Source organism: Perca fluviatilis, chromosome 1 (genome assembly GCF_010015445.1).
Source record: "Perca fluviatilis chromosome 1, GENO_Pfluv_1.0, whole genome shotgun sequence".
NCBI lineage: Eukaryota > Metazoa > Chordata > Actinopteri > Perciformes > Percidae > Perca > Perca fluviatilis.
Window position 1 is genome coordinate 34930884 of NC_053112.1, and position 26574 is coordinate 34957457.

The 26574-nt window shown below is 42.4% G+C and overlaps 2 protein-coding genes across 4 annotated transcripts in view; one reads left to right on the forward strand and one right to left on the reverse strand.

Moving 5' to 3' along the window:
* LOC120555512 (collagen alpha-1(XVII) chain-like) overlaps nt 1-10900 on the forward strand; it is a 36042-nt gene extending 25142 nt beyond the window's left edge. The window contains exons 41-50 of one of the 3 annotated variants that reach the window (XM_039794251.1): nt 36-161; nt 258-323; nt 496-708; nt 2577-2738; nt 3345-3491; nt 5583-5732; nt 5842-5991; nt 6099-6179; nt 7232-7276; nt 9614-10900. In XM_039794251.1, the coding sequence (XP_039650185.1) occupies nt 36-161; nt 258-323; nt 496-708; nt 2577-2738; nt 3345-3491; nt 5583-5732; nt 5842-5991; nt 6099-6179; nt 7232-7276; nt 9614-9666 (1193 nt within the window). In that variant the 3' untranslated portion in view covers nt 9667-10900. The remainder of the gene's footprint in view (nt 1-35; nt 162-257; nt 324-495; nt 709-2576; nt 2739-3344; nt 3492-5582; nt 5733-5841; nt 5992-6098; nt 6180-7231; nt 7277-9613) is intronic. The other 2 variants (XM_039794261.1, XM_039794266.1) reach the window with 2 other exon arrangements.
* Nucleotides 10500-26574, reverse strand: part of slkb (STE20-like kinase b) — a 33439-nt gene continuing 17364 nt past the window's right edge. The window contains exons 12-18 of the mRNA XM_039794278.1: nt 24528-24707; nt 20941-21070; nt 17049-17173; nt 16474-16665; nt 16190-16315; nt 14937-15050; nt 10500-12551 (exon numbers count right to left, since the gene is read on the reverse strand). Coding sequence (XP_039650212.1) covers nt 12405-12551; nt 14937-15050; nt 16190-16315; nt 16474-16665; nt 17049-17173; nt 20941-21070; nt 24528-24707 — 1014 coding nt within the window. The 3' untranslated portion in view covers nt 10500-12404. The remainder of the gene's footprint in view (nt 12552-14936; nt 15051-16189; nt 16316-16473; nt 16666-17048; nt 17174-20940; nt 21071-24527; nt 24708-26574) is intronic.

Here is a 26574-nt window from a genome sequence, read left to right on the forward strand (position 1 = left end):
CTATTTGCCAAATTGTGTCAATTATTTGTGTCCAGAGGAGGATGTGAGGAGATACATTGCTGGTTCTCCTGGTCCACCGGGACCTCCTGGAGCTCCAGGCCTCAGCAACTACATATTAAACACCCAAGACGTGGCTGAACGTGTCCTCGCCCTCATGAATGGTAAGAGTTACAGATTAACCTATAGGTTGACGATTAAAAAGGCGTTCTATTGAGAGAATGTGACTGTGATTGAATGTGGGTCCTTTCTGTCCCCAGAGAGGGGGGCGGTAGGTGTCCCTGGACCCCCTGGACCCCCTGGGCCTCCTGGAAACCTGTTAGCAAGTAAGGAACACAATGCAGACATTTAGCCACACAGCAAAATCAGGTTTTACAGCTCATCGTGTTTTTGTTCATGTAGAGTTTCTATTCACACTATTCACACTATTTTCTATTCTAGTCTAGAGCTAGTAGCATTTATTAAACTAACAGATATTCATTTTCATTGTCCAACTAGCTGGGTACCAAGCACTTGTGGGTCCTCAGGGGCCTCCTGGTTCCCCAGGTATCCCTGGTCCACAAGGTACACCTGGACCAGCGGGTCCACCTGGCCCACCAGGATTTGTGAACTTTTACGGGGCCCCCCCTGATCAAATCAACCAACTGGTTTCCTATGCGGAGCACGCCAACAGTGAGACGCTCAAAGCAGAACCACAACAATACTTCAAGAGTGAGTTTAAAGGAATGTATGACTTGACTGAGTTTGAGCTAATTCCAAGACCTAGACTTTGTTAAAGGCCTGAGTAAGGTTTAACAATGACTACATGATACATTTCCAAGTATTTAAGACACATGGTAGGGTTTTCAGGTACACTTAGCATCAGAGATGCTCACAAGTCTCTGGGTTAGAGTCCACATATTTTGCATTCAGCTCTTCTTTTGTTTGGGCCTTGCTGTCAGATGTTTTTTAAAGCCAAAGCTTCTGATGAATGGCACAGCAGCTGCCTGTGGCCTGTGTGGCCTGTGTGGACATGTTTGTTGTCCTCTCTGACGTGTGGCCGCGCAGCAGATATACGTTACGTATTACATGTTACGTAGGTGGGTTATAAGTTACGCAGGGAGATGAGTAACATTCAGCTCATCAGACGTTTCCTAAAAATAAAGATTGTTCACGAGTCCCGCATCTCATGTCCGAGTTGAGTCAGAAGTCCTTTCAGAACGACTCTCAAGTCAACTCTGAAGTCAATGTGTGTGCGACTTAAGTGTGACTCGAGTCTGAGTCTCAAACACCTGCGACCCTTTGCTGCATGTGATTCTCCCTCTCTCTTCCCTTTCATGTCTTCATCTGTCCTGTCAAAATTAAAGGCCAAAAATGCCCAAAAAACAATAAGGAATGACTTTTTCTTGCAATTCCATGTTTTTTTTTTACTGCATTCAAGCTGGACTTGTGTTGTCGACAAAAGGCATTGACGTGCACAAGGCTTTCCGTTAACAACCTTACACAAATATTACGTTGAGGGTTTAATTACGGCACAATCTTAACATAGACCTCAAACAAAACTGTCAGTTAACCTATCGAAAAATCTGTCTGCATTATAGTCTTATATGACCTAGTTTTGCATTGGTCTGGCTACACCACAGATACATTCTGGGATAGGAGAAAAAAACGCTCTGGGTTGTTTGCATTTCTTTAAACCAATCACAATCGTCTTGGGTGGCGCTAAGCACCAGGTCGCAAAGACGGGGGCTCTGCAAAATAGTCTCAGGAAGGAACTTGTTTAGGTGGAAAATTTGCACCCTGCCACATACAACATTAAATGAAGTTAACTGTTCACACAATACAGTACCGTGGGCTATTTTACTTAGCTGGATACATGGTTAAAGGTCATTTGCTCGTACCAGTGTACGACCATATAGCCGCTTTCCGACCGGAGGGATATTTGCAGTTCCTAGAACATAACGTTCATAGAACCCTTTTTTTCCTCGTGTTCCGACTGGACCAATTTGGGGATTATTAAGTTCCTCTGGCCGCAGTTCCTGTAACTCTTTCAGCTCCTACTTCAGGGCAGGGTCTTTTCCCTTTTCCCTTTTCGCATAGTGGTAGTTAGATGGCTGTGATTATAATAACAAAAGGTCAGTTCCTATGGCCACTTGGCCAGTGTGAATGCAAACGGCAAAACCGGTTTTGGTGGAGAGTAGTTAGTGGAACTGTTTAGAAGTTCCTATAACTACGTTCTTGTAACTACTTGGTCGGAAAGAGGCTAATGTGTACTTTATCCACAGCAATCCTACCAATCGGTCCCAAAACATCCCAGTTAGAGAGCAAATGCCGCAAACATATTCTTTATACATCTTTACAATCATTCCCTGAAAGAACCCAGCAGGCCTGTCTTGTTGCACGATCCAAATATTCTTCAGAATTTGCCATTTTCAGTGTATAGCTTGCTAGATTTTGAAAACAGCAACACAGAAAGCTGAAGGTGAGGACACGCACAAGCTGTCAGGCTTTATCCTGGAAATGTACTTCCGTTGATCCAGACCCAACCTTAACTAAGCCATTGTTTCTTCTGAAGTCATATTAAGCTGTATTGTCTCCAGGTGACAGCGTAAGAGGAGCTGTGTTCGGACTTCCTGGTACGCCAGGCCCTCCTGGACCCCCAGGACACAAGGGAGAGCCAGGTGTACCCTGTGCCGGACACTGCAATCTGGATACCGGAGAATTCTCCAGTATGGCTGTAAAAGTAACTGATTACATCAAATGTAGGTGATCTAGATGACATTTGTTATAAACCTCTGCCTAGACCTTGCTGTAATTAACATAGACTGAATCACTGTGATGTCACGCTAACACAAAAATCCCTTCCAGGTAGACAAACTTGTCTATTTCTGTTGTCATTTTCAGCCGTAACTGTAACATTTAAAGATATTTAGCTAAACACGGAGGTCCAACCTATCTGATGTCTCTTCTGTGCTTATTTTCTGTCCTGTGTTGCTTTGAATCGTTGATAAATCAAATCTAACGTTAGGAACAGCGACATCTCCCCGCCGGTTGGATTTACTGCTAGTTTGGGTTGTGTCATTTTCTTTAGTCTGTGGCCCAACAGATAAATAAGGACTCCAACCTAATGTTGGGGTCTCAGTGAACTGATACCAAGTGAAAGTGTTGACATATAAAAGCATCAAACATGCATTTTAGATAAATGAGATGAGTGTATTTCCAGTTGTTCCTCACCCATGTTTGCTCAGCGCCGTTAAATTCTATGTAAGTGACGCAGGAGTTTTCCATTGTAAACAAACATTGGGTCTGTATTATATTACTACTTACCTGCCTGCACTCAACTGAACTGTGCTGTCCTCCACATGCAGCCCACAGCTTGCTCCGTGATGTTGTGAGAGACTCTGAACGTCTCGTTCAAGGACCTCCAGGACCTCCTGGACTTCCAGGAATGCCTGGACACAGCCAATGGGTTAGTTCCCGTGAAAATGTCGTGGATGTGGTGGAATACATCAAATGTAAGTAGATATCATAGCTGTCAAAGTAAACACCAGAACAGACACATTATATAGTTTGCCGATGATTCCGTTATACTAAGGAGGAGTCTGTTCTTGAGATGAACGTGTCTTAAACCAAGGACATGATCATTGGCTTTAGGAAGTCAGCCCCAAACCCAAAACTGTCACATATTGAGGAAAGGGAAATTGATGTGGTGGAAATTCACCAGTATTTGGGTACTGTTGAGAACAAGTTGAGCTTCCAACTATAGCTGCAACTAAGGATTATTACTATTGATTAATTGATTAGGTGTTTGGTCTATAACATGTCGAAAAATGTTCAGTGTTTCCCAAAGCCTCAAATGTCAGATATTCAGTTTACTGTCACAGAGGCGTGAAGAACCTAGAAAATATTCACATTGAAGAAGCTGGAATAAGAAAATTTTTACTTTTTCTTCTTAAAACAATGACATAAACTGATTTAATCGATTGTCAAAATAGTTGGCATATAATTTTAGTAATTGACAACTAATCAATTAATCAATTAATCTTTAATTAATGCAATTTCTAAAAAGGTCTTTTTAAGATGTTATTTAGAAGTTCCATAGAGTCTGCTCTGTCCTTTTGTACTGTGGCATGGTCTGAGAACTTGAGGATATTTACATTGCTACATTTTGGTTTTTAAGCAGTTAAGAGTTTTGAGCCAAAATTGATCTCTGTGCATGTCCACCGTGCAAGTTCCAGTAGAAGAACTAATCTCCATTTAAACTAACTAACGTTTAGGATTTCAAACCTAAACGGGGTCAGAAGAGTTTTCAAATGTGTCCGGTTTGGGGGCTCTGATACGCCAGAGCAGGGGGAATGAGAGGTGTAAACAAAGCAAAATATATTAGTTTTAAAACTAACATGTAGCAATGTAAATTTAGCCTAAATCTGGCAATAAGAATAGGCTTGGCCAGCTTCTCCTATAGTGGCCATCAAATTTATGTGGTTGGGTTATATGCAGCTCTCTGACCTCCATTATAGGCCGGTCCTAAGGAAGGCCCAGGCCATATTGGACTGCCCCGGTCACCCCCTGCAGAGGGAGTTTAAGCTCTTTCCTTCAGGCCGTAGATACAGAGGACAAAAAGATTCATACCCCGTTTACACGTACATGGTTATTTTGAAAAATGGAGACATTTCCCTTCGTTTGTGCCCTTTGTTTACACGCAAACGGAGAATTCGCCTCTGAAAACGATTCTTTCTAAAAATTCTAGCCAGAGTGGAGATTTTGGAAAACTTCTTTTGTACGTTTGCATGTAAATTGAGACAAATGGAGGTTTAAGCAGCTGAGGAAGTGAGGAACAGAAGAGAGAGGAAGTGATTCGTTGCTGTTGTTGCTATTGTCTGGATTCTGATTGGCTAATGCAGGCTTGAGCTTCTCGTTACACTGCCACCTACAGGTTTGGCATGCTCTTGACGGCACTGACAGCTGTGCACGATGTTATTTTTGTTTATGAAAATAGCCGGCCACGTGTAAACGTAGCAACAGTATCTTTTGCTTGCACAGCAATTAGGAGCCTGAATTTGCACATGTGATCTCAGCACCTAAACACTTTATGTGTCTGGCATTCAGCTGTTGTTGGCATTTTCTTCATTTGAAGTGATCTCACAGTTGTACTTATTTGTTCCTGTGATCTGTCTAGAATGTTGCATAACACAACTTTATGATGTGTTTGCCTGACTGCAACCAAATTTCTGCCACATGGGATGATAAAGTTTGACTTGACTTGATATGAGCTTTATATGCTTTTATAATTGAAGGGTTGTCATTAAGTTGAAGAGTCGTAAACATGCCATTCCCAGCCACACATCCCAGGACATTACCAAAAACTGTGCAAGCATAAAGAAAGGCAAAGTCATCATGTTGTCCTCGGCTGGTTGTCTGCATAGCCTTTACTTCTTTGCCTTTTGAATTAAAAACATACTCTTATGGCTAACACCAAAAGTCTTTGCCCATAATACAGAATAACTTTCTTCCAGTCTGAAAATTTTAATTATTTTCTTGGGGTTGAATGACTGAATGGCACAGAAAGCTTTCACTTGCATCACTGAGTTTTCTGTCATCTGCAGCGCGCGGTGTGCTGCATGACATCGTGGAGGAATACAACAGTCGTGTCTTTCAAGGACCTCCGGGACCACCCGGCCCCGCAGGTCCCCCTGGATACAGCCGGTGGTTTGGTTCCCATGAAAATGCCACAGATCTGTTGGAATACATCAAATGTGAGCAATTGTACTGTGATGTTACAGTCTCAACTCAAAATCTACAATAAAACCCAAGTGGTAGAGGTTCTGGTTGATATTATTCCTTACTTTGCCTCTTATTTCCCAGCTCATGGTCTGCTACGTGACTTTGAACGGAACCACAATGAACGCTCCATTCAAGGACCACCGGGACCACCTGGCCCTCCAGGTCCCCCCGGATACAGCAGATTGTTTAGTTCCCATGCAAATGTCACTGATTTAGTGGAATACATCAAAAGTAAAGAAGCATTTACCTACAAAATGTTACTATTAAAAAGAAGTATAAAGGAGCTAAAAGATGTGAGAATTTGGATTTCTGATATGAACTGAATGTGTCCTCCACAGCACATGGAGCCATTGTAGGACAGCCTGGGAGACCAGGACAGAAAGGGGAAATGGGATTCCCGGGGCCAAAAGGAGAGAGAGGTAGGTCTAAACAATCCTTAAAGGTCCCATATTATTCTTATTTTCATACATGGTCATCAGGTTCATATTTGTATTCTGGGTTTCTACTAAAACATGTTTACATGCTTTCATGTTAAATAACACATTCTTTTTGTCATACTGTCTGTCTGAATATACATGTATTCACCCAACGCTCCATTTTAGCGCCTGTCTCTTTAAGCCCCCCTCCCAAAAAAGCACGGTCTGTTCTGATTGGTCCGTGTTTCCTAGTCTTCCGCATCTGCGCGGTAGATCCTAGATCGCACTCGATACACGTGTTGACGTCAACACACGAGCATACTGTGCAGGCTTCAACACCTATGGTACGTGTCCACATCGGCGTTGTTGTCACAGCAGGGACCTTCCCGCTAACCAGCATTGGACGCTTGGTGGGCTCGCCACTAGCAGTTATTAATTTCTCTTCATTGACCACTGTCAAGCAAAGAAAACTGGCTACACCCTCCTACAACCGCGATGGCTGCACCTGATTGGACGAACGCTTCACGTTGGGCTGTCTGTTCCCAGATTTCAAAATAGACCGTAATGGCGGCTCTTTTGGAATACGATCTCTTATTTTATGAAAATAGCTCACCGAAATGTGTTTCTGAACACAACAGGCCGATATATTGACACTCCCCCCGCCGCACCAGCCTGCGGAAAATCGCTCGATCACTATTTTTGGGGAGGGGGGGAGGTAGAACACATTAGGGCAGGGGCAAACATTCACTAGAAAATGAAAACTAATGGCTGACGCGGGATGTGTCAGATTGTACCGTTAATAACCGTTTTCATCGTAGTTGCAATGCTTCAGATTGATGGATTATTTGAGTGTGCTATTTGCTTTTTTCTGTTATATCAGAGAGTTTGAAACTGCTGAAAAAAAATAGGAGGTTCATGTAAAGAATCCTTTGATGGCTTTTACTCCCATATCAGTATATAGTGACAGTTTATGTATATTACTAAATGACTTCAGCTATAGGTTATTAATGAGCATCCCAGATGTGAAAGTAATCTACTCTGTCTGTGTGACCCAGGTGAACAAGGGCTACCTGGGCTAGAAGGACCCCAAGGACACAAAGGTGATTGAGGTCACGTTGTCACCTTGGTTTGATGGTTGATGATTTGACACAATTTTTCAATTGTTTTAATCTGGCTCCAAATGTAACATTTAAATTTAAAAAGTGTAGGTACATTCATCACAGCTGGACCACTAATAGAAAAGTGTTTAGTGATTGTGGTTTTAGATCAGAATATAAGGTTTTGGCGATATCATTGAGATCTGTTGGCGTAATTATCACAATTCAATTTTGAAATACATAACTAGGTTAAACAATAAAAGAAATGTGTACAGTGATAATAGATCAATTCAGATGTAGTTTTAGATGATATGAGCAATGGAGATAAATTCTGACTAAAACTGACTGCTGTGGAACTATTGGCAATTTAATTATGACATTTACAGTATTTCTGTGCTGACTCATTGTCTTGCCAAATACATTTCATTGTGCCGTTGACCCTGTTTTACAAATACAACTGGAACACTTTAATCCAGCCTGGATTAGTCTATTTGAAGAATCAGAATCAGGATCAGAATCAGAATACTTTATTAATCCCTCAGGGAAATGATTTAGTTGCAGTTGTTCACAGTCACATTCAAGGTAAAATAAGAGTAAGAAAAGAGCAAGTCAATAAGTGTATACAGTAACTAAGTAACATCTACAATAAGACATAAATAAAAATGTTAAGTATTTACAGACATAAATAAAAATATAAATAAAAGGGGCCCTGCTGCAGATATTTGCTAATAATGGTTTTTGAATGTTTGAATTAATGTGGCAGAACAAGCAGGACCTACGGAAGAGGATTAGGGCCACGTGAAAAACATGTATTTGACTTCTGACGTTGCTTTCCCACCTACCTGGTTGGGTCCGTTTTAAAAGGAACCCTGGAGCATTTGGTCACAAAGTCCGGTTGGTTTGGGCTGGTGTGAAAGCTCATTTAAACTCAAGTGGACCAAACAAACAAACTCTGGTCCACTTGAAAACGGGGGTCTCGGTTCACTTCCAAGTGAACTAGAGTTCAGTTCCATTTAGGTGAGAACCGATCAGACCCAAATACAGGAAGTGAACCAAAAACAGAGCATTTACTAGCCTGCATTTCAATTTCAACCTTGCACACAATTTATGGACTTATATATGCTTTAAAAGGAACACGGCGACTAATCGGGACTTTAGCTTATTCACCGTATCCCCCAGAGTTAGATAAGTCCATACGTACCCTTCTCATCTCCGTGCGTGTCGTAACTCTGTCTGACGCACCCACCTCTAGCGTAGCCTAGCACAGATCCTGGAGGTAACCGGTTCCATCTAGCCTACTGCTCCCAATAAGCGACAAAATAACACCAACATTTTCCTGTTTACATGTTGTGATTTGTATAGCCACAGCAAGTACAAATAACAAGGTCACATGAGACACAGCCGTCTTCTAACCGTATACATACTGGGAACTATATAACAGGATCTGTGCTAAGCTAGGCTAGCGGTGGGGGCGTCAGACAGAGTTACGACACACACGGAGATGAGAAGTGTGTGTATGGACTTATCTAACTCTGGGGGTTACCGTGAATAAGCTAAAGTCCCAATAAGTCGGCGTGTTCCTTTAAGGGATGATAACTTTCAGATCCATAAGCTGTTCTGAGCACACATCGCTGGTGTGACATCATCATCTCTCTCCTTCCCTCGCTGTCTGTCAGCCGCTCATTGTTCTCCGCCTTCCAAAATATTAGAAACACTGAAGCAGAACCACAAAAATCCGAGTCGTTATACATTTGGTGTTGCTCCATTATTTGTGAGAGCAGAAGCGTCGCCGAATTTCGGATATTCTGTCCAATAAACAAGCAACCGTCTCGATCGCGTGACATGCGTTTACAGTGTTTGTTTTTTGCAGTGTGAACGCAAACCAAACTAAATGAAAAATGCAACAATGTTGATACTTCACCCCTGAATCTCACCAAGTCCACGGAACTACAGGCGTGAAAGTGCCCTGAGTTTAAAGACAGAATTGCGATATTGAAGTGAGAATTCTGACATTAAACTCAGAATTCTCACTTTAATCTCGTTTCAAGTCAGAACTCAAATATATTTTTCACGTGGCCAGGGTCCAAAATTTACTTTTTTGTCCACGAGCCAAATTGGCTAGTGAACGTTCACATTTTACCAGCCACTCAATAGATTGCCATTGTTTTCTTGGTGAGTGAAGCTAATCCACCAGCCACTTGCATATTTTACCAACATTTGGCTGGTTGATGGTGCTAATTTTGGACCCTGCATGTGGCCCTAATCAGCTTCCGTAGAACCCAATGATCAAAGCAGGTCGCATTACGCAACACTTTAATCAAACTGTGTGTTGTTTTTCAGGAGAATTCTCTCTGCTGACTAAACGGAGGAGGAGGAGAGGCGTTGGTGTATAAGAGTCAAGTTACTGAATATATGGAACTTTAAGTGAAATCCCGTTTTAGGCGGAGTTTGGTTTGTATAACTGTGGTGAATGTACTAAAAAGATATCTGTATCTGTTTTTAGGAATGATTTGTGATTGTATTTTTATATTTCTGAATACCTACCGTGCTAAATTGTCTTTGTGAATCAGGGATTATGTATAGCTTTCAATGAGCTTATTTGTTACACTGTATTTGGGGGTGGAATTCAGAGGGGTGATATCTTTTACTTTGTGGGATTGAATGAAGAGTTCTCTTACAGGGTTTCCCCCAGTGATAGTTCTTTAGCCTGGTGGCAAGCGTCTTTTTACGAAGAGGGCCCGGCCGGGGCCAGTCATAGATTGATGGCAGCATTAATGTAGAGCCACATAGTTTCTGTGATAACAGAATCCAGGATGGAATCGCAAAATTGAGAATTTAAATAAACTATAAGCCAGATTCCATAGGGCCCTACATTAGGTCAGTGCTGAAAACGAACTGGGGGACTCTTTTTTTTCTTTTTTATTCTTGTGGGCATTTTCAAATTAGAGCATGTTTTATAACTTTTATAACTAAGATGTTTTTTTTTATTATACAATTGTTTATGGAAGCTTTAACCTTTTCATCACTGTCACATAATTACAAGTGTATTACTTGGTAAAAAGACTAAAACAACTGTAGGACAGAAGTTTATTTACAGCAAAATGAAAATCTACATTACACAGGTATTCTAACAACTATACATTTATTTTGAAAAATGCATAATGATTTTGATATGGATATAATTGTTATCAGTCAACATTCAGAATTGAATCAATTTGCTTTTTTAAATTTTTGTAGAATCTAACTGACCAACAGAACAAGAACTAACAGATTGGACTTTGGAATTCTATTTCTGTACGCTGCAAACCTCCACTGAGTAAATGAGCTCTAGTACGGGCGCTGCAGTGTTTTTTTTTTTTATATAAATAGCTAGCTGAGAAAGTTTTGTAAAATGTGCACAGCACTCCATTGCAATTTTTTTACATAAAAGTTCAGTTATTAAATACCTTTGACTAACCGTAACTCTCAATAGCCAATCAAAGAAAATGAGATGATAAAATGAACCAATCACGAGTCAAGATGGCCTAAACCAGTCAAATCCATCTTGTTTTTTTTACAACTGCATCAAATACCAGATAGCTTTGACATCATTGACAATACATCAGCCCACATAAAACTAAATGCTAAGAGCTCATGTTCCGTTTCTTTCTTTGAATACAGATGCAATCATTGGGAAATAGTTCATTTGCTTCACACGGTCATCAAAACATTTAAGTTGGTAAACTGGCACAACACCTAGAGTCTGAACAAAATATTTAAAGATATCGGGTAGACAGTATATAGATACAGCTGTTCTCAAGTATTAAGGCTATTAGCTAGCACGACAACAAATCAGTATTTCATTTAAAAGAAGAAACGCCACGCAGGCCCATCCACGATACACCTGGTAGCAAACGAGGAGGCATGTGAAGAAAAACCAAAGCAAATACAAAGGATGCATCATCAGGTGTCACTGCAGATTCAGTTATTGTTTGTTTAAATGGACTGGAAGCTGCTTGTAGGTTGAATTTGCTTCTTCAGTTTCCCCTGACACTGGATCTAGAAACTTACAAAAAGGTTATATCATTTCCAGAATCATCATCAATGAAAAATTGCATTCTTTATTCATCCCTGAATACCTCTCCTATAGATCGTTTCTTGCTCGACAATAATAAAGTGGTGTTACCTAAAAAAAATAAAACCCCGGTCCAAAAAACGGCTACACCAATGCTTGTTGGACAGTCTTTTGTTTCTGTCACCGTTGTGAATTCCTTAGTGTCCAATCAACGGTGACCCTTTGTCTCTGTACGGAAACACCATCTCTACCGTATGCAACGCAAGGAAGGCATTCTGAAGAAAAAAACCCTGAAAGAAGGAATCATTTCTGCTGAGTTCCTGAAATCATGCATTATTTAACCTCTTATCCATCACACGCTACAATTCTAACACAGAGTTATGCAATTTAATACAAACTATACTGTATCACCATTCCTTCAACACGAGTGATATTAGAAGTGTGCTCCGTCTCCTTCATCAGAAATACATTCTACTGTACGATCAACTATAAACAATAAGGCTGCTATTTCATATCTAACCAAATGAAACCATCAACGGCATTTTTAAGTGGTGTAACGATGCTATTTCCTCCTTTAGTGCAAATGTCTAAATGAGAGAAAAACTGAGCAGCAAATACTTCACAAAAATTGCTTGGATTTAAAAGCCAAACAGATCAAATTCTACAGGCACTGGATTCTTTATAAAAAAACAATTCAAATCACAAAAAGAAGGTTGGGCAAAGAGAGATACTTCACTTTAATGGTTTTGTGGTGAGGGCCGAAACACCGAATCTAAAAATCTCCTTCATAGTTCTCCTTCGAAACACCTGCAACGGTGTGGAAATATGATAAAATGAGCAAAAATGAGGGCGTCTGCAGAGCAGAGCTGCAGACTGAGGAACATGGTCCAGAAACGGAAATGCTTCGTACACCCTCCAACAGTTCTCAGAGGATGAGAGCAAGGCAGCACAGGCTCGGTCGTCACTGTCGGTGTGTGTGTGCGTGTGTGTGTGTGTGTGTGTGTGTCCTAATGTCCCGTGTGCACTGTGTATATGTCAAGTGTGTGTAATGTCTGTGCGTGTGTACGTAGGTTTCAACTAGAAACCAGTGGAGTGGACGCTGGGGATCGGGTAGAACTTGGAGATGCGGCTCTGGCTGGAGGGGTTGAGGCACTCGGACTCTCCGCTCATCTTGAAGAACACTTCCTGTTCCTGCAGCTTCCTGGCAAACTCCTCCTCCAGGGCCTGCGGGGCACACAAACACATGTTGGAGGATAGGATCATTTAGCAAAAGCTTCTTTTAAAAAAATAAAAAAAATAAAATGGAATTTAGACAGCAGTGTTTTAACCTGGGTCCTCTGTTTTTATTTTGTTGAGTTATTGAGAAGCAAGACATGGGAACTTTACTTCGAGCAGGGATTACATTTATCTAGCTCTGAATTACTGCGCTGCCTCTTTTACATTCATTTGTTCGGTTACACTTTACTTGAAGGTATCTACATAAGAGTGACATGACACGGTCATGAACGTGTCATAAACATAAACAAGTCATAAAAGTTTATGACATAACGCTTCTTTCAGTAAGTGTCATTCCGTTTTTGGCATGACAAGTTAGGGTTAGAGTTAGGGTTCATGTGTTCATGACAGTGTCATGTCACTCTTATGTAGATACCTTCAAGTAAAGTGTTACCATTGATTTGTTCTTGAGTTCTTGAGTTATTCCTCTGACCGTTGTCCACAGAAGGCTACCTTTCTCGCACAGTTGCCAATATTCCCATGATCTGCAATTTGTCCTCAGCCACAGGGGTCTCATTCTGACCAAAGGCGAGACTTAAGCCCCTTTCCGACCGGAGGGATTTTTGCAGTTCCTAGAACATAACATTCCTAGAACCCTTTTTTTTCTCCTCGTGTTCCGACTGGACCAATTTGGGGATTTTTAAGTTCCTCTGGCCGCAGTTCCTGTAACTCGTTCAGCTCCTACTTCAGGGCAGGGTCTTTTCGCTGTTCCCTTTTCAGCATAGGGACCTAGGTCAACGAGGGTCGGGTTTCCGGTACAGACAGACCAACAACGGGTCAATTTTAACAGTTTTCACCATCTTATTCATCACTGAATTCCCTTCTGGCAACGTTTTAGGCGAGAAATGAACTGTTTAGATTTCGAATATATAGGCAGTCTTGCGCAAATCGATGCCGAATTGAAAATTTGAAAAGCTCCATGAGGTGAGGCGACAGCCAGCAGGCGCCTGCCCCGGCCGCTAGCTCATCGCTCGGTCAGTCATGCTCGGAGACCCCGCTGTAAGCTGGAGGTCTCTCAGACTGCTCTCGTAAATAAGAGGCTTTTATTTCGCCGTTGACGGATCGTTTGTGTAAATATCACAACACATGTCCGTCATAAGATTAACTGTCTTTTTGCCGTCTTTTTGGGGGAGAGTAGCTAGTAGATCTGCTTAGAAGTGGACCTTTACTATAACTACGTTCCTGTAACTACTTGGTCGGAAAGCGGCTTTAGTGAAGGTGCCGAGTCCTCATGAACGGCCTCATGTTTACTCTCAGCCTTTTCTGTCGGCATAGGTTTGGAGCTTTTAGCTTCGACCAGAGCTGTAAGCTTGTGAAGGATCCTGGGGGTTGAGGAGCTGCAGCGTTACTCAGAGACAAACTGAAAACCTACACTGTACATTTACTACCAATTAACAAGTCCCGGTCTTCTTACACAAAGATAGCCTGCCAGAACTTCCTGTATTTGGTCCGAACCATCCCCTCCAAAAATAGAAGAAGAAGAAAAAGAAAAAAAGCTTTCACACTAGAAATGAACCGGACCATGGTTCAGCTTGATCTGGACAGAGACTTCCATTTTTGGTTGGACCACATTTTGGTGCTTCCTCTCTTAGATCCACGATGTGGAAGAGAAACGACAATATACGGGGGAGGTTTCACACACCTATAATTTTCATTCGGATCAAACTGAAACGTCCAAAAGTCCGGACCACACAAAGTAGGTGTGAAAGCCCCCGGAAAGTCTCAGGAGGTCAAACATCTGTCTGTTGCATTTATGAAAGAGGACTGCATGAGTGTAAAATGGTGTGTTGATTCTCTTGATACTCCTAAAGTAAAATCACAATTACATGCTTGCAAATGTGTCTGCCAAGCAGACCAATGACAGCACCTGGATGTAGACGCCTGCTGCACTGACATACAAAACGAGCCATCACAGTGATAGAAGGCGGGAAAAAAGAAAGTTGGCTTTTAACGTTTCGCAATCATAGTACCACACCGTGCAGAAACCAGAGTAAACAAGACTGAGGGTGCTTTCACACCTGAGCGGTTTGGTCCGTTTTTAACAAACCCCCGAGTGTTTGGTCGGACAGTCCGGTTGGTTTGGGGGCTGGTGTGAAATCAAACTACAAAATATTATACGAGCTTCATGCCTTATTTCATTATCAACATGGCAACGTATTCAGTTTGTATCAGAACGTAGAATAATAAGACCAGCTAAAATGTGTCTGTCGTTATTCCCATGACTCTGAAAGTGTCTTTACAACATATACAGGGACACCGGACAGGTGGAGGAGTAATGTTTTTGTACGAGTACACTGCAGGCTGAACAGCAGCCAGGTGTTGGATTTCCTCTACCTTCTTCCTGGGCCGTAGTTTCTCCCTCCACTCCTTCAGCTCCTGGCTGTGCTCCTCGTCCAACTCCTTCAGCTTCTGGGTCTCGTGTTCGATGAGCAGGTGGCACTTCTCGTTCTGAAAACACGCACAGGAAAGTATGGGATGAAAACGGAGGGGTTTTACCAGGGGTTGATGCAGAGACTGGGTGAGTGAAGAGAAAGCTTCTTGATGGCCACCTGGTGGCTGGCTGCAGTATAGGTCATAAATCCCACCCCTCACTGTTTAGCAGATAGGACATGGGCCAAACGAAAACATACACGTCAAATACATTTTATGTAGCTCTTATCACACTGATGGTTGTTCAAGTGTTCATTTTTTATTTTTATTTTTTGTAATTTAATACTATAAAAACGGGTGAAACATCTTTGCTCTCCTTCGATAAACATAGTCTGACAATACCTCAAGAGTCCAATCCCCTTGAATCAGGTCAACCTGCGTTTTAGTCTGATTTAATTTACCTGTACTTAAAGCTAAAATATTTCAAATGTCTGGTCTGACCCCCATTACCACCAGCATCCATTGTGTTTGTACAATTAGAGAAAAACAGGATCAATGGAATCTAATTTAAGACAGAAGTATTATTCTAAAACACAGAGCCTGGTGCTTCTCTGCATGGAGCCAGCAGACTGATTAAGTGCCTTGGTTATATCCTGTATAGCTCTGCTGCACATGCCACAGTGAGAGTGTTCATGTTCTGATCGACAGCTGTGATTTGACTCGCGATTGGTTTGAGCGGGTGGTATGGGCGGGACTTTGATACCGCCTGATCATGCTGCTTATTTTATGACTCCAATATTACAAGATGGCAGCGCCCGTATATGGAATATATTCTTATTTTTATACAGTTTCTGGTTTTTACATGCCACTGTGTCTTTTTTTCTTTCTTTTTTTAAGATGAATTTTTTGGGCATTTCCGCCTTTAATGGATGGGACAGCTAGATATGAAAGGGGGGAGAGAGGGGGAAGACATGCAGGAAATCGTCACAGGTCGGACTCGAACCCTGGACCTTCTGCGTCGAGGAATAAACCTCTATATATGTGCGCCTGCTCTACCAACTGAGCCAACCTGGCCACACAACTGTGTCTTTTTGGCTGGGATGGTGAGGTGGGAGTTAAACAAGACTGCATGTAAACAGAGGATAATACTTGTTCACGAAACGCATTTAAATTATGAATTTTATTTTATGAAGTGCCGTGCTTTCTTATATCTCTACCTGCATCTGCTGCAGCTCTCGGATGTTGGCGTCACACTGCAGCTGCAGGTCTCTCATCTGGTTTTCATGTTTCTGATGCTGATGGAGCCTCTCGTTCTTTTGCCTCTTCTCTTCCTGGGCTGCAAACTGGAAAAGAGAGACGTGATTAGGCTTCATTATTATGGTATACATAGGCTTATTGTTATTATTATTGTAAGGAACTTGTGTTTTGTCACTGTGTTTTGTTTGGCTTTCCGTCGAATATAAAAACAAAAACGGAAATTTCATTCCATCTTGCTGGTCACCTGCTTGACTTTCTCCCTCTCCTGCTCGGGGGTGATGACAGCGGCGGTGATGCGAAGGCTCTTCTTGAACATGGCCATGCGGGTCTTGGCCTCGCTGCGCTGAATCTTGGGCAGTCTGGTTCTCTCCTGGGTCTGCTTGTTCTTCATCTCCTCGATCAGACGCTGGTTGTAGCGCTGCATCTGCTCCATCTCCTGCACAGGGCACACAGCAGCACACAGAGAACATGGAGGGCGCTTCCACAGCAACGGTTTCAAACTGTACTTTTTAATGCTGAAACGTTGACAAAATCAAAACTGCTGTGGGTAATTCTGAGGTCGGAGAAATACTAATAATGCAGTTTATTTATATAACGCTTTTTGCAACACTTTACAGAGTTTTTACAAAGGAAATACACATACGACGAAAATCCGCACACTAAAATCCACACATTAATCAAACACTAAAAGCAGCTCTAAAAAGGGGAGCTCTGACATGCGATTTGAACATGGACGGATTGGTGCGGTCGCGGATTCAAAGAAGATTTAAGCATGTAAAAGAGCTACAACAAGGCCGAGTCCCCCAATCCAGCCTGTACCTTCTCGTGTCTCTTGAGCAGCTGATGTCTCTGCATGAAGTACTGGTCCTTGAGCTGCTGTTTGAACAGCTGGTGTTTCTCCTGCAGATGGCGCTCTTCCAGCTCCCACATGGCAGCCTCCCGTGCTGTTTGCAGACAAAACAAATGATGACACAGAAGAACCCTTCAAAGGCTTATCGGAAGGAAATTATGCCTCCATTTAAGGCCATTCTGTATTATTCAATGGTCTGCACGCAACAGCAGCAGCAGCTGTGGGCTGAAGTCACCTCATTACGGGGAATTCGCTCCAAAGAAAGTGATCTGGCGACTTTTCGGCGCGGTGTGTGTCCAATGAAAGGGCACATTTGTTGGACGTCCTGTTGTGTTCTTAACCCCCCCCCCCAGCAAAGCACAAGTAGACTTTATGTTTCACAATTACTGTTTTCCGTCAGCTCGCTTCCAGATTTCGACGTTTCCGAATGCACCTGAAGGCAGCTTTATTTCACAGGAGAGAGAGAAAGAAAAGAGACGAGCGAGACATAGCGAGTGCTTTGTTGTTAGAGGAAACATTAAGCTATTACACAAACTCCCGGAAGTTCAGAGCTTGTGTTACATTTCTTTACCCTACTAGTGTTTTAAAACTCTCTCGTGGCAGCGATGTTTCCCCGTTTACTTTACGAGACTCTCGCAGCGCCTCAAACCACAGTATAAAAACCCCCCTGACAGGTCTTATCTCCGGTTACATGATTGGCCAGCGCAGCATGATGTGAGGTTGCGTATCCCCAAAAGTTGAGTCGGTCTCAACTTTTCACCCCAGACCCGGTGCGTTTTTTGAGTGTTCCCCCTGCGGAAACCCCCGCCACAGCCCAAACACACTACCCTCATTCAAAATGAATGGAAAGACCTGCGTATTTCTTGGACTGTCGGACGGCCGACGCAGGCGGTCTTGAACGCGGCCTTAGACAGCTGACTGCTTGAGTCAACCAACATCAACTTTACTAATGAGGTTTCAGCTTATAAGCTTATGAACTATCGCACAACTCCTATCCCCAGTGAAAGCCCTTTCCGAGCTCCTAAAACACAGTAACACCCTCCCGTGACTTGGTTCAGCGAGCTTTTCTGAGTAGTGTTGTTTGTGCAGCTCCTGGCACGTTAAGCATGGGATTAAGTCCCAGGCAGTGCTAACTGCTAACAGGCTGCTGCTCTGCAGACCAGTCAGAAGGGGCCGCAGGGTCACTGTTGGTGGTGCTGAGAGTATTTCAGGCTGTTTTCTGCTAATGCCACCCATTAGAAATTAAATTGTTATGTTCAGCGCTACAAAATTAGACCTTCTGCTACCCCTCAAAAAGGATTTGAAAATAATGGTTGTGTTAACCTGCCTGGAGAGGGGTTTATAGCTCATTCTCTCTTCTGTCTTTCACTTATGAATACACCCACACCCACACCTTTAGTGCCTTGTGCTCTCTCACACAAGCTGCAAGAAGCTACACAGCCTCTCTGAAGTCTGAACTGACTTTGTTTTAGGGCTGCACAATATATAGTTTTTTTAGGTCATCATTTTATATCAATTGGCACAATAAACATATCGCGAAAGACACTCAGTGATTTTTTGTGTTGGTTGAAAGAAAATATCAGCAGAAAACGGCACTTTAAAATGTAACTGTCACTTTTTTTGAAATGATTTCCTAATGCTAAACAAGCAGCTTGGTGTATTTTAGCAGAACGCTGAAAAGTAAGCAGAAATTCAGAACTGAGTATACTTTAATATCGGTTTATTTATCGCAAGTAATACCGTTACATTATCTTCAACAACGTTAACGCATATTTTCCTCACATCGTGCAGCCCTACTTTGTTTCACAGCGATCATCTCTCATCCCGTTCCCTGTTCAGATCGCTACTTCAGGCTACGGCCGACAGTACACTTACCATTTGTTGATATTGATTTTGGGCACAATGACATGGCTGATAGCTAGCTTGTCTTGTTGTTGAACATTACGTTACAGTCGAATTGTATTTACTGATTGTCAACAGTACACGATATTGACTTAGAATCTTGCTAGTATAACGTTAACGTTCTGGATCGTAGGTGTCCGAGCTGAAGGGTTCTCTGAGCTGAGCGGACTACTGTAGAAATATCTCCCGTTGCCAAGCGTGGTCCATAAGGTCCGTCCTATTTACTGAAGCAAGTTTGATTGTTCCAGGTCAAATGGCCGAATTTTTCTGTCCGAGCCGGCCCGAACCCGACAGGCATTACGAAATTTGTGTCTGAGCCCGACACAGCTAAAATCTCATTTTTTTCCCTCATACTAATGACACATGTAGGCTACGTTTGTTTGTGTGGAAAGCCCTTTTTTATTAAGCAACTGTAGGAAGGCATTCGGAAATATCAACAGATGAGCGCATCAGCGGACACGGGGCAACAAGCGCACGTTAATCAGCTGTTAAAATGTTCAATGTGTTAACCTCTCCTGATCGCTTCGTTTCCGACCGTGATCAGAAAACCAGCAGAGACTCGTTACCTCCAGGGCCGACGTTATAACATTAATAACCACTAACTCTGCTCCGGTTACATCTACAACACGTCTGCTTCCTCTTTCTCTATCTCTCTTCTGCCCACTTAGGCTACCACCTTAATGCCCACACTTGTTACTCGAGACCGCTAGTTACGTTTCTCTGACAGAGACTATGATTATTACTAAGCAACCAAGACGCATCTTCAACCACGCAAAAGATTAAAAACAAAACTGCGAAAATGGCCGAAATAGGTAAAAGTGATTGTATTTTCTTTGCCTTTTATGTAATGTATATAGCCTAAAACTATTTTAAATGAAAATACAGACTCTTTGAAGAAAAGTCAGGTACCAGCAGGATTGTATTTTTTTATTTAGCAAAGTTATTACACACATAAATTTCAAAACGGTCAAAATGACCGTCCAGGCCACAGGGGGACCATCTAGCAGCATGTAGCCTATGCTACTCAGCATTAATGGGCCACCTCTTTCTGAATTCCCCTATAACCGAGCCTTGGAGTTATTTTTCCAAAAGCCAAGAAAAATCAAATGCACACAGCAAGGCTGCCAACTTTGTCACTGAGGCAAATATGCAATTAGTTTCATTATGAATGGTTTCATACTATAGCCTACTTTGGGTTTTGGTTTCCCTATGAAGAATTTATTGTAAAATTCATTTTGTAGACCTACAGTTCCTCAAAAATACAGTTCAATCAAAACGAAATGAAAATATGCCTTGTTGTGTGTGAATAGAGGTGAATAAATAAATGTGTTTGTGTTGCAGTGAAGTGTCAGTTCTATTTAATACGTTAAACATTTGGCGGTGGGGGGGGGATGGGAGGGTTCCGACAGATCTGCCCCCACTGCTAAAAAAAAATCCTAGAGGAAACACTGCAGGTATTAGTCAAACCCTCAGGTGTTAGAAGGGAAACGGAGGACTATGGTTAACTGCTCCTCAGATCTCTGCAGGGTAAATCCAGACAGCTAGCTAGACTATCTGTCCAATCTGAGGTTTCTGTTGCACGACTAAAACAACCTTTGAACGTACACATGATCCACCAAAACAAGTTCCTTCCCGAGGCTATTTTGCAGAGGCACCGTGGCTCCGTCCGCCGCTTAGCGCCGCCCATGATGATTGTGATTGGTTTAAAGAAATGCCAATAAACCAGAGCATGTTTTTCTCCCATCCCGGAATACTCCTCTGCAGTGCTGTGGAGGACGGTCTGGCAATGCGAGACTTACCCTTACTTAGCTCTTTCATGTTTCCTCTGATGTAATGCACACATCATGCTATATGATGCTTGTAAACCTTTTCCTACGTCTGTTTCTATGTATTGAATGTCTCTGTATACCTCGGTCAGTGTTTATGTAATGTCACTGGACATCTAGTTCTTATTCCTACCTCGGAGCAGCTGCTGCTTGTGGTTCAGGCAGTCCCTCTCGATAGTGGCGAGCTCGTGTTTGTGCTGCTGGATAATCTTTTTCAGATCGCTGTCCAGATCCTGCTGCTGCTTCTGAAGGAACTCCTGTTCCTGGATGAGGGATGACAGAGATTACACATGACATGAGGAAAATCAGGTCCAGGTGTTAAGGCTCTTATATACTAGACGCAGCCCAGCTGGCGCGTGCAAATGGGACGTCGTGGGATCGCCGTGACTATTTATACCCGCGCTGGTGCTCGCGACACTAGTTGCAGTCTTCTCCTGAACAGCGGTGGCGCTAATGAGCAAAGGCTACCGACGTTGCTCTTTCTACGGACTAGAAGAAGAAGAAAAAGGTAAACAACGGCAGAAGTGACAGCAGCATTGACGTCAATGCCTTGATTTGATTTGATGACCTACTTGGTCGGATCAAGCCTTTCATTCACCATAAAAGAGCTCATCTTAACCCAAGTTTACGAGAGAGAGTTGCAGTCACTCAGAATCCTCGCATCTCGTTGTCGGCGAACTCGTTCAGGTCTCCTGTTTCCGCTTTGTCGCTGAAAAAAAACAAAAGAGCCGTGCGCGAACTCTGCTTGTGCGCTATAAATCGGGCGCGCCAGCAGGATATTACGTCATTTTGACGTCACGATGGCACGCGCCACCTTGGATGCGTCTAGTATATAAGAGCCTTGAATCTCCTGATCTGCAAACGACACAATCAGAGAATCCCTGAACCTCCATCCACAAAAATCCAACAAACTGCTGACAGACAGAAAGCATCGTTTCCTGGAAGAAAAACATTTTATCAATACAATACATACAATACATAAGGAGGGATAGGCTTTATGAGGCCCGCTGAGTGTGTGTGAGTGTTTGAGTGGGTGTGCTGTCCTACAGGCTCTCGGCCAAGTTCACTTCAGGCTAAGCGCTGCTTGAGCCGATGAACCAGACAGTTACAACGTGCAACAAATACTGTTTCGCTTGCTTGTCACATTAATACAACCTACTTGGGCCCCAACACAGAGCGACCTGACATTTGACATGCTTATTTAGTGCGCCGTGATACACAGTAAGCACTTTCAAGGTTTCTATTAACTCATGTCTCTAAATGTCAACAATTTCCCCTACAGATTCTAACCTTGGCACGTACTCCTTGAAAAGGTAGATCATAAGGAAACCTTTTAACTTTAAGCATTAGTTCTAGTACCGTTCTGAGCCATTAGAGAACACTTCCCTAGTAAAGTTTTTTTCTGCATCTGTAATCTTGGTAGAAGCATGCTGCGTGGTTATTGGCTCACTGATGCTGATCAGATTTACTCCTTAGGTATTGAAATTGGGTATTAAGTAGTCTATATCCTTCGCGTTCCACTTCCGGGATTGCTCCGGTGCTGCAGGAAATTCCGTCGGATGCATGTCTTTTCCGTTACATTCCGCTTCCTTTGTGTTGGAATTTTAAATTCGGTGGATTTCCGAGGACTATGGTTAACTGCTCCTCAGATCTCTGCAGGGTAAATCCAGACAGCTAGCTAGACTATCTGTCCAATCTGAGTTTCCTGTTGCACGACAATTTTGCAGTGGCTCCGTGCAGAGTTTAGCACCGCCCATGACAATTCTGATTGGTTTAAATAAATGCCATCAAACCAGAGCACGTTTTCATCCCATCCCTGAATGCTATATGGACTAGCCAGACCCTCCTTCAGCGCGCTTTGGAGGAGGGTCTGGCAAAGTGAGACAAGGTATTAAATGACGAGGCATTTTTCGATACCTTGATATTAAGGAGGCAATTTTGGTCGGTGCCTAAAAAGTTTTCAATTTGGTACCCAGCCCTACAATTAATATCATTATCGCGTACCGCATATTTTCCTCATGCTGCGCAGCTCTAGACCAAATTAGAGATTTGTTGATAGCATAGCACAACTTAAGGCTTGGTGTCAGTGTGTACTGATATATAGAAAAGCCAGTGTGTGTAGTCTCCAGAGTAATGAGTCATGCTTTAAGAGAGACAAGAAAAAGTCTAGATTCCAAATCTCAGAAAGGCATCAAAACACACACACAGGGATTCCCTCTGACACTCCCTGTGGACCACAGTCCATTACTCTTCTAGACAATGTGCTAAACAATGCACACGCACACACACTCTGAACCTGTGGCAGACACTGCAAACTCAGGTAGGTGGAAGTTTTGCAAAAGATTAGAAAAGTCATGAAAACTGCATCACACGGCACAATAAATGTCTGCTGGATAACTTTGTGCACGCTACCCACACACAGTGTGAAATCTGTTCCGACAAAAGGCAGAAAGAGAGAGCTGAAAGGAACAGGAAGCGCGAGTGTCAAAGTTCGAAAATTCACAGCAAACCGTGCCCTCACTATCTCCTGGCGGGGCTGGGACAATTTCCTATTAAATACGTTTGATGATAGTGTGTCACATGCATTGGAGATAATTCCACTTCATGTTTCCCCTTTTTCCGGGCAGCCACGAGAAATAGATGGAAATAAAAATGAGACAAAAGCTGTGGATAGATTAGCACTACGTGACAAAAATAAATGAGAAGTGGCAGGGCAGGCTAATTTAGCCCCTGTGCAGCTAAACGTCATTTATATGAACATAAAATAAGACAGATAAGACAGATCAGAGCAGCATGTGTTTGTGTCAAAATATTAAAACAACTTACTATGAATAGGAACTGTACAAGCTATCCCATGCTCGTAACGGACTACATGTGGGCAAAGGGAAGTGAAAGGAAATTAAATGTAATGTGGTCCACATTAGGGCTGCACGATATGAGAAAAATATCTAATTTGATTATTTTGACTGATTGGTTCTCGATATTGGAGGGAATGATCATTTTTGTATCATTATTATCCATTTCAGTGAAAAATATTAAAATTGAAATGATATAGTGAATAGTGTGATTTTTGCGAGGATCTGTACCAAACAAATATTTTTTCTTTAGTCTGTAGGATACGATTTGTAGGCCGGGATGCCTCTGCAGCACCACAATACTTCATCCCCCCTCGCGATTTGGATGCTGCGCTGGTCTATATTCACGACGTTCCACTTCCGTGGATAGCCCTGTTGCCACCGGAAATTCCACCGGATGCCCCTCTTTTTCGGTCAGATGCCCATTACCGTCTGCTTCCTTTGTGTTGTTATTCTAAACTCCGGTGGATTTCTGAGGACTATGGTTAACTGCTCCTCAGATCTCTGCAGGGTAAATCCAGACAGCTAGCTAGATTATCTGTCCAATCTTGAGTTTTCTGTTACATGACTAAAACTACTTTTGAACGTACACACGTTCCACCAAAACAAGTTCCTTCCCGAGGCTATTTTGCAGAGGCGCCGTTGCTCTGCCCGGCGCTTAGCACCGCCCAAGACGATTGTGATTGGTTTAAAGAAATGGCAATAAACCAGAGCATGCTTTTTTCCCTCTCCCGGAATGCTGTGTGGACTAGCCAGACCCTCCTTCGCAGCGCTGTGGAGGAAGGTCTGGCAAAGCGAGACTAATAATACACTAGTCCATATCGCGATTTTGATAAAATTGTGCAGCCCTAGTACACATGCTAACCTCTTTCTTGCGGTTCTTCAGCATGTTTTGGTACTTGGAGAGTTCCTTTTCCTGCTCGGCTTTGATGCGTTTGGCCTCTTCCCTGAGCCGGTTGGTGTGCTCCTGCTCCAGCCTCTCGATGGTCTGCTTCTGCTGCCGCTCCAGGTTCTCCACCTCCTGGTCGTATTGACGCTTCTTACTCTGCAGGACACAGAACAGCCACATCACAGTGTGTAATATCCTAGAGACATTTTGAAAGAGCTGTAGTGAAGGAGCTGTAGCTACAGTACATGAAAGACGTTTGGTAGATGCCAAATAAAAAAATCATGGATGAATTACTTTCCGATATATTGGAAAATTCTTAAGTGAAGGAGAAAATATGCACAACTTTTCCAGACAAAATACCAAATTTTGAAATACGAAAATTAATATCAAGCAGCAGCTACATGGGGTCAATGTAGGGCCATTAGCTTAGCAGTATGTGTCACTCTTAAAAGATATCTGGCAATAACCTTTGTTATGCATGTTTTCAAAAGGGAATATGAGGCAACAAACATTGTAATGAGGAACTGCATGAATTTCTGATGAACACAAGCTCCAAACACACTGCAAATTATTTTATGAAATGCAATGGTTTAAAAACTGCATCAGTAAAGATGAGCACGTTCACTAACAGGGATATACAGAAAATGAACGGCACAGTTACTAGTGACAGCCACAGTAACGGCAACTGAAGGGAATCAAGTCATCCTTTTCACTAACAGGAGCAATTTGCCATTCAAACCGCCTGCGTCCAAGGCTAACTCAAACACTACATGTGTACAAACCACAAAATCTGGATCTGTGTGCAGTGGAAGAAAGTAACACACTTAGATGAGTCATCGTCTTTCACACTTTTTACTACATCTGGATGGGTTTGTAGAGGGTCAAAGCAAACCTTCATTTAACAACCACTGAGCGAGTTTTTCTTTTATAAACCTCCCTGTTTCTTCTTCTTCTTTTAGTGTTCCCAAATATTAAGATGACAAATGTTCTGTTGCACAATAATGCAGAAAACAGCAGTTTTGTTGACGTCAGCATGAAGTGAAACACGCTGAACCACCTCCCAAAACAATTACGTGACTGAATGTTCATGGGAGGTTTTTGGAATGCCGTGACAGATTTATTTCCTTTTTTTAAAACTTATATTACAGATATTTACAAGTTCTGCATCCTTATTTTTGTTAAAAATGCCAAATTTTTGCCTGGTCCTTAAAAAGGTGCCCTGCCACACAAAACTGTTTTTACTTGTATTTTTTTTAAATATGTTAGGTCCATATGTGTTTGTGTTATGCGGTGAATGTGAAAATGAACTGCTACCTCCTCTGTCAGCTCTAGCCACTGAAAAGAAATAAGCGGAGAAATCAGGCCAATTACAAAAGCTGGTCAGGCTGACGTGGTGTTGCTTGAGCTCATTACTATTCATGAACTCGCCCAGTTGTGCTGGGTAAAGGATACTGATAGCCCGGCTCTCATTAGCTAGCTCTTAGCCAATCAGAGTCAAGCAGCTTAGCTTGTTGAATATTAATGAGAACTGGCACAAATCGAGCTGAGTCTTCCTGCAGGCTTTCTATACCACGCTAGAATGGCTTGAAACTAGGTAACCAAGGCATTTTTTTCCACAAATTTTTTTTTACAGTGTCCATGGTAGAACTTCAGACATTACCAGAAAGTAATGAAATACGTGTGGCAGGGCACCTTTAAAACATTTACAGTATGAATAAAAGAACAAAATGACCAGACCAAATTGGCCAGACCTAGACGTTTTTAAGTGAATGTTCATTTTAAAACAGTTGTTGTTCCTAACATGGATGCTGATTGTCAAGCTAGAATGACACGCTTTCATGCATTCAAGTGTTCTGGTGGAAGCGGTCAAAAAAAGTGACCAACAGTGAAATGTTTATCACAGTAAACTTCTGTTTGTTTTTTTGGGAAATACCTAAAGCAAAAGCTGTTCCACACAAAACATACTTCCTCTTCAGGGAAAAGCTATCAATGGGCTTGGTAAGGGATGTACAACAGATAGTTA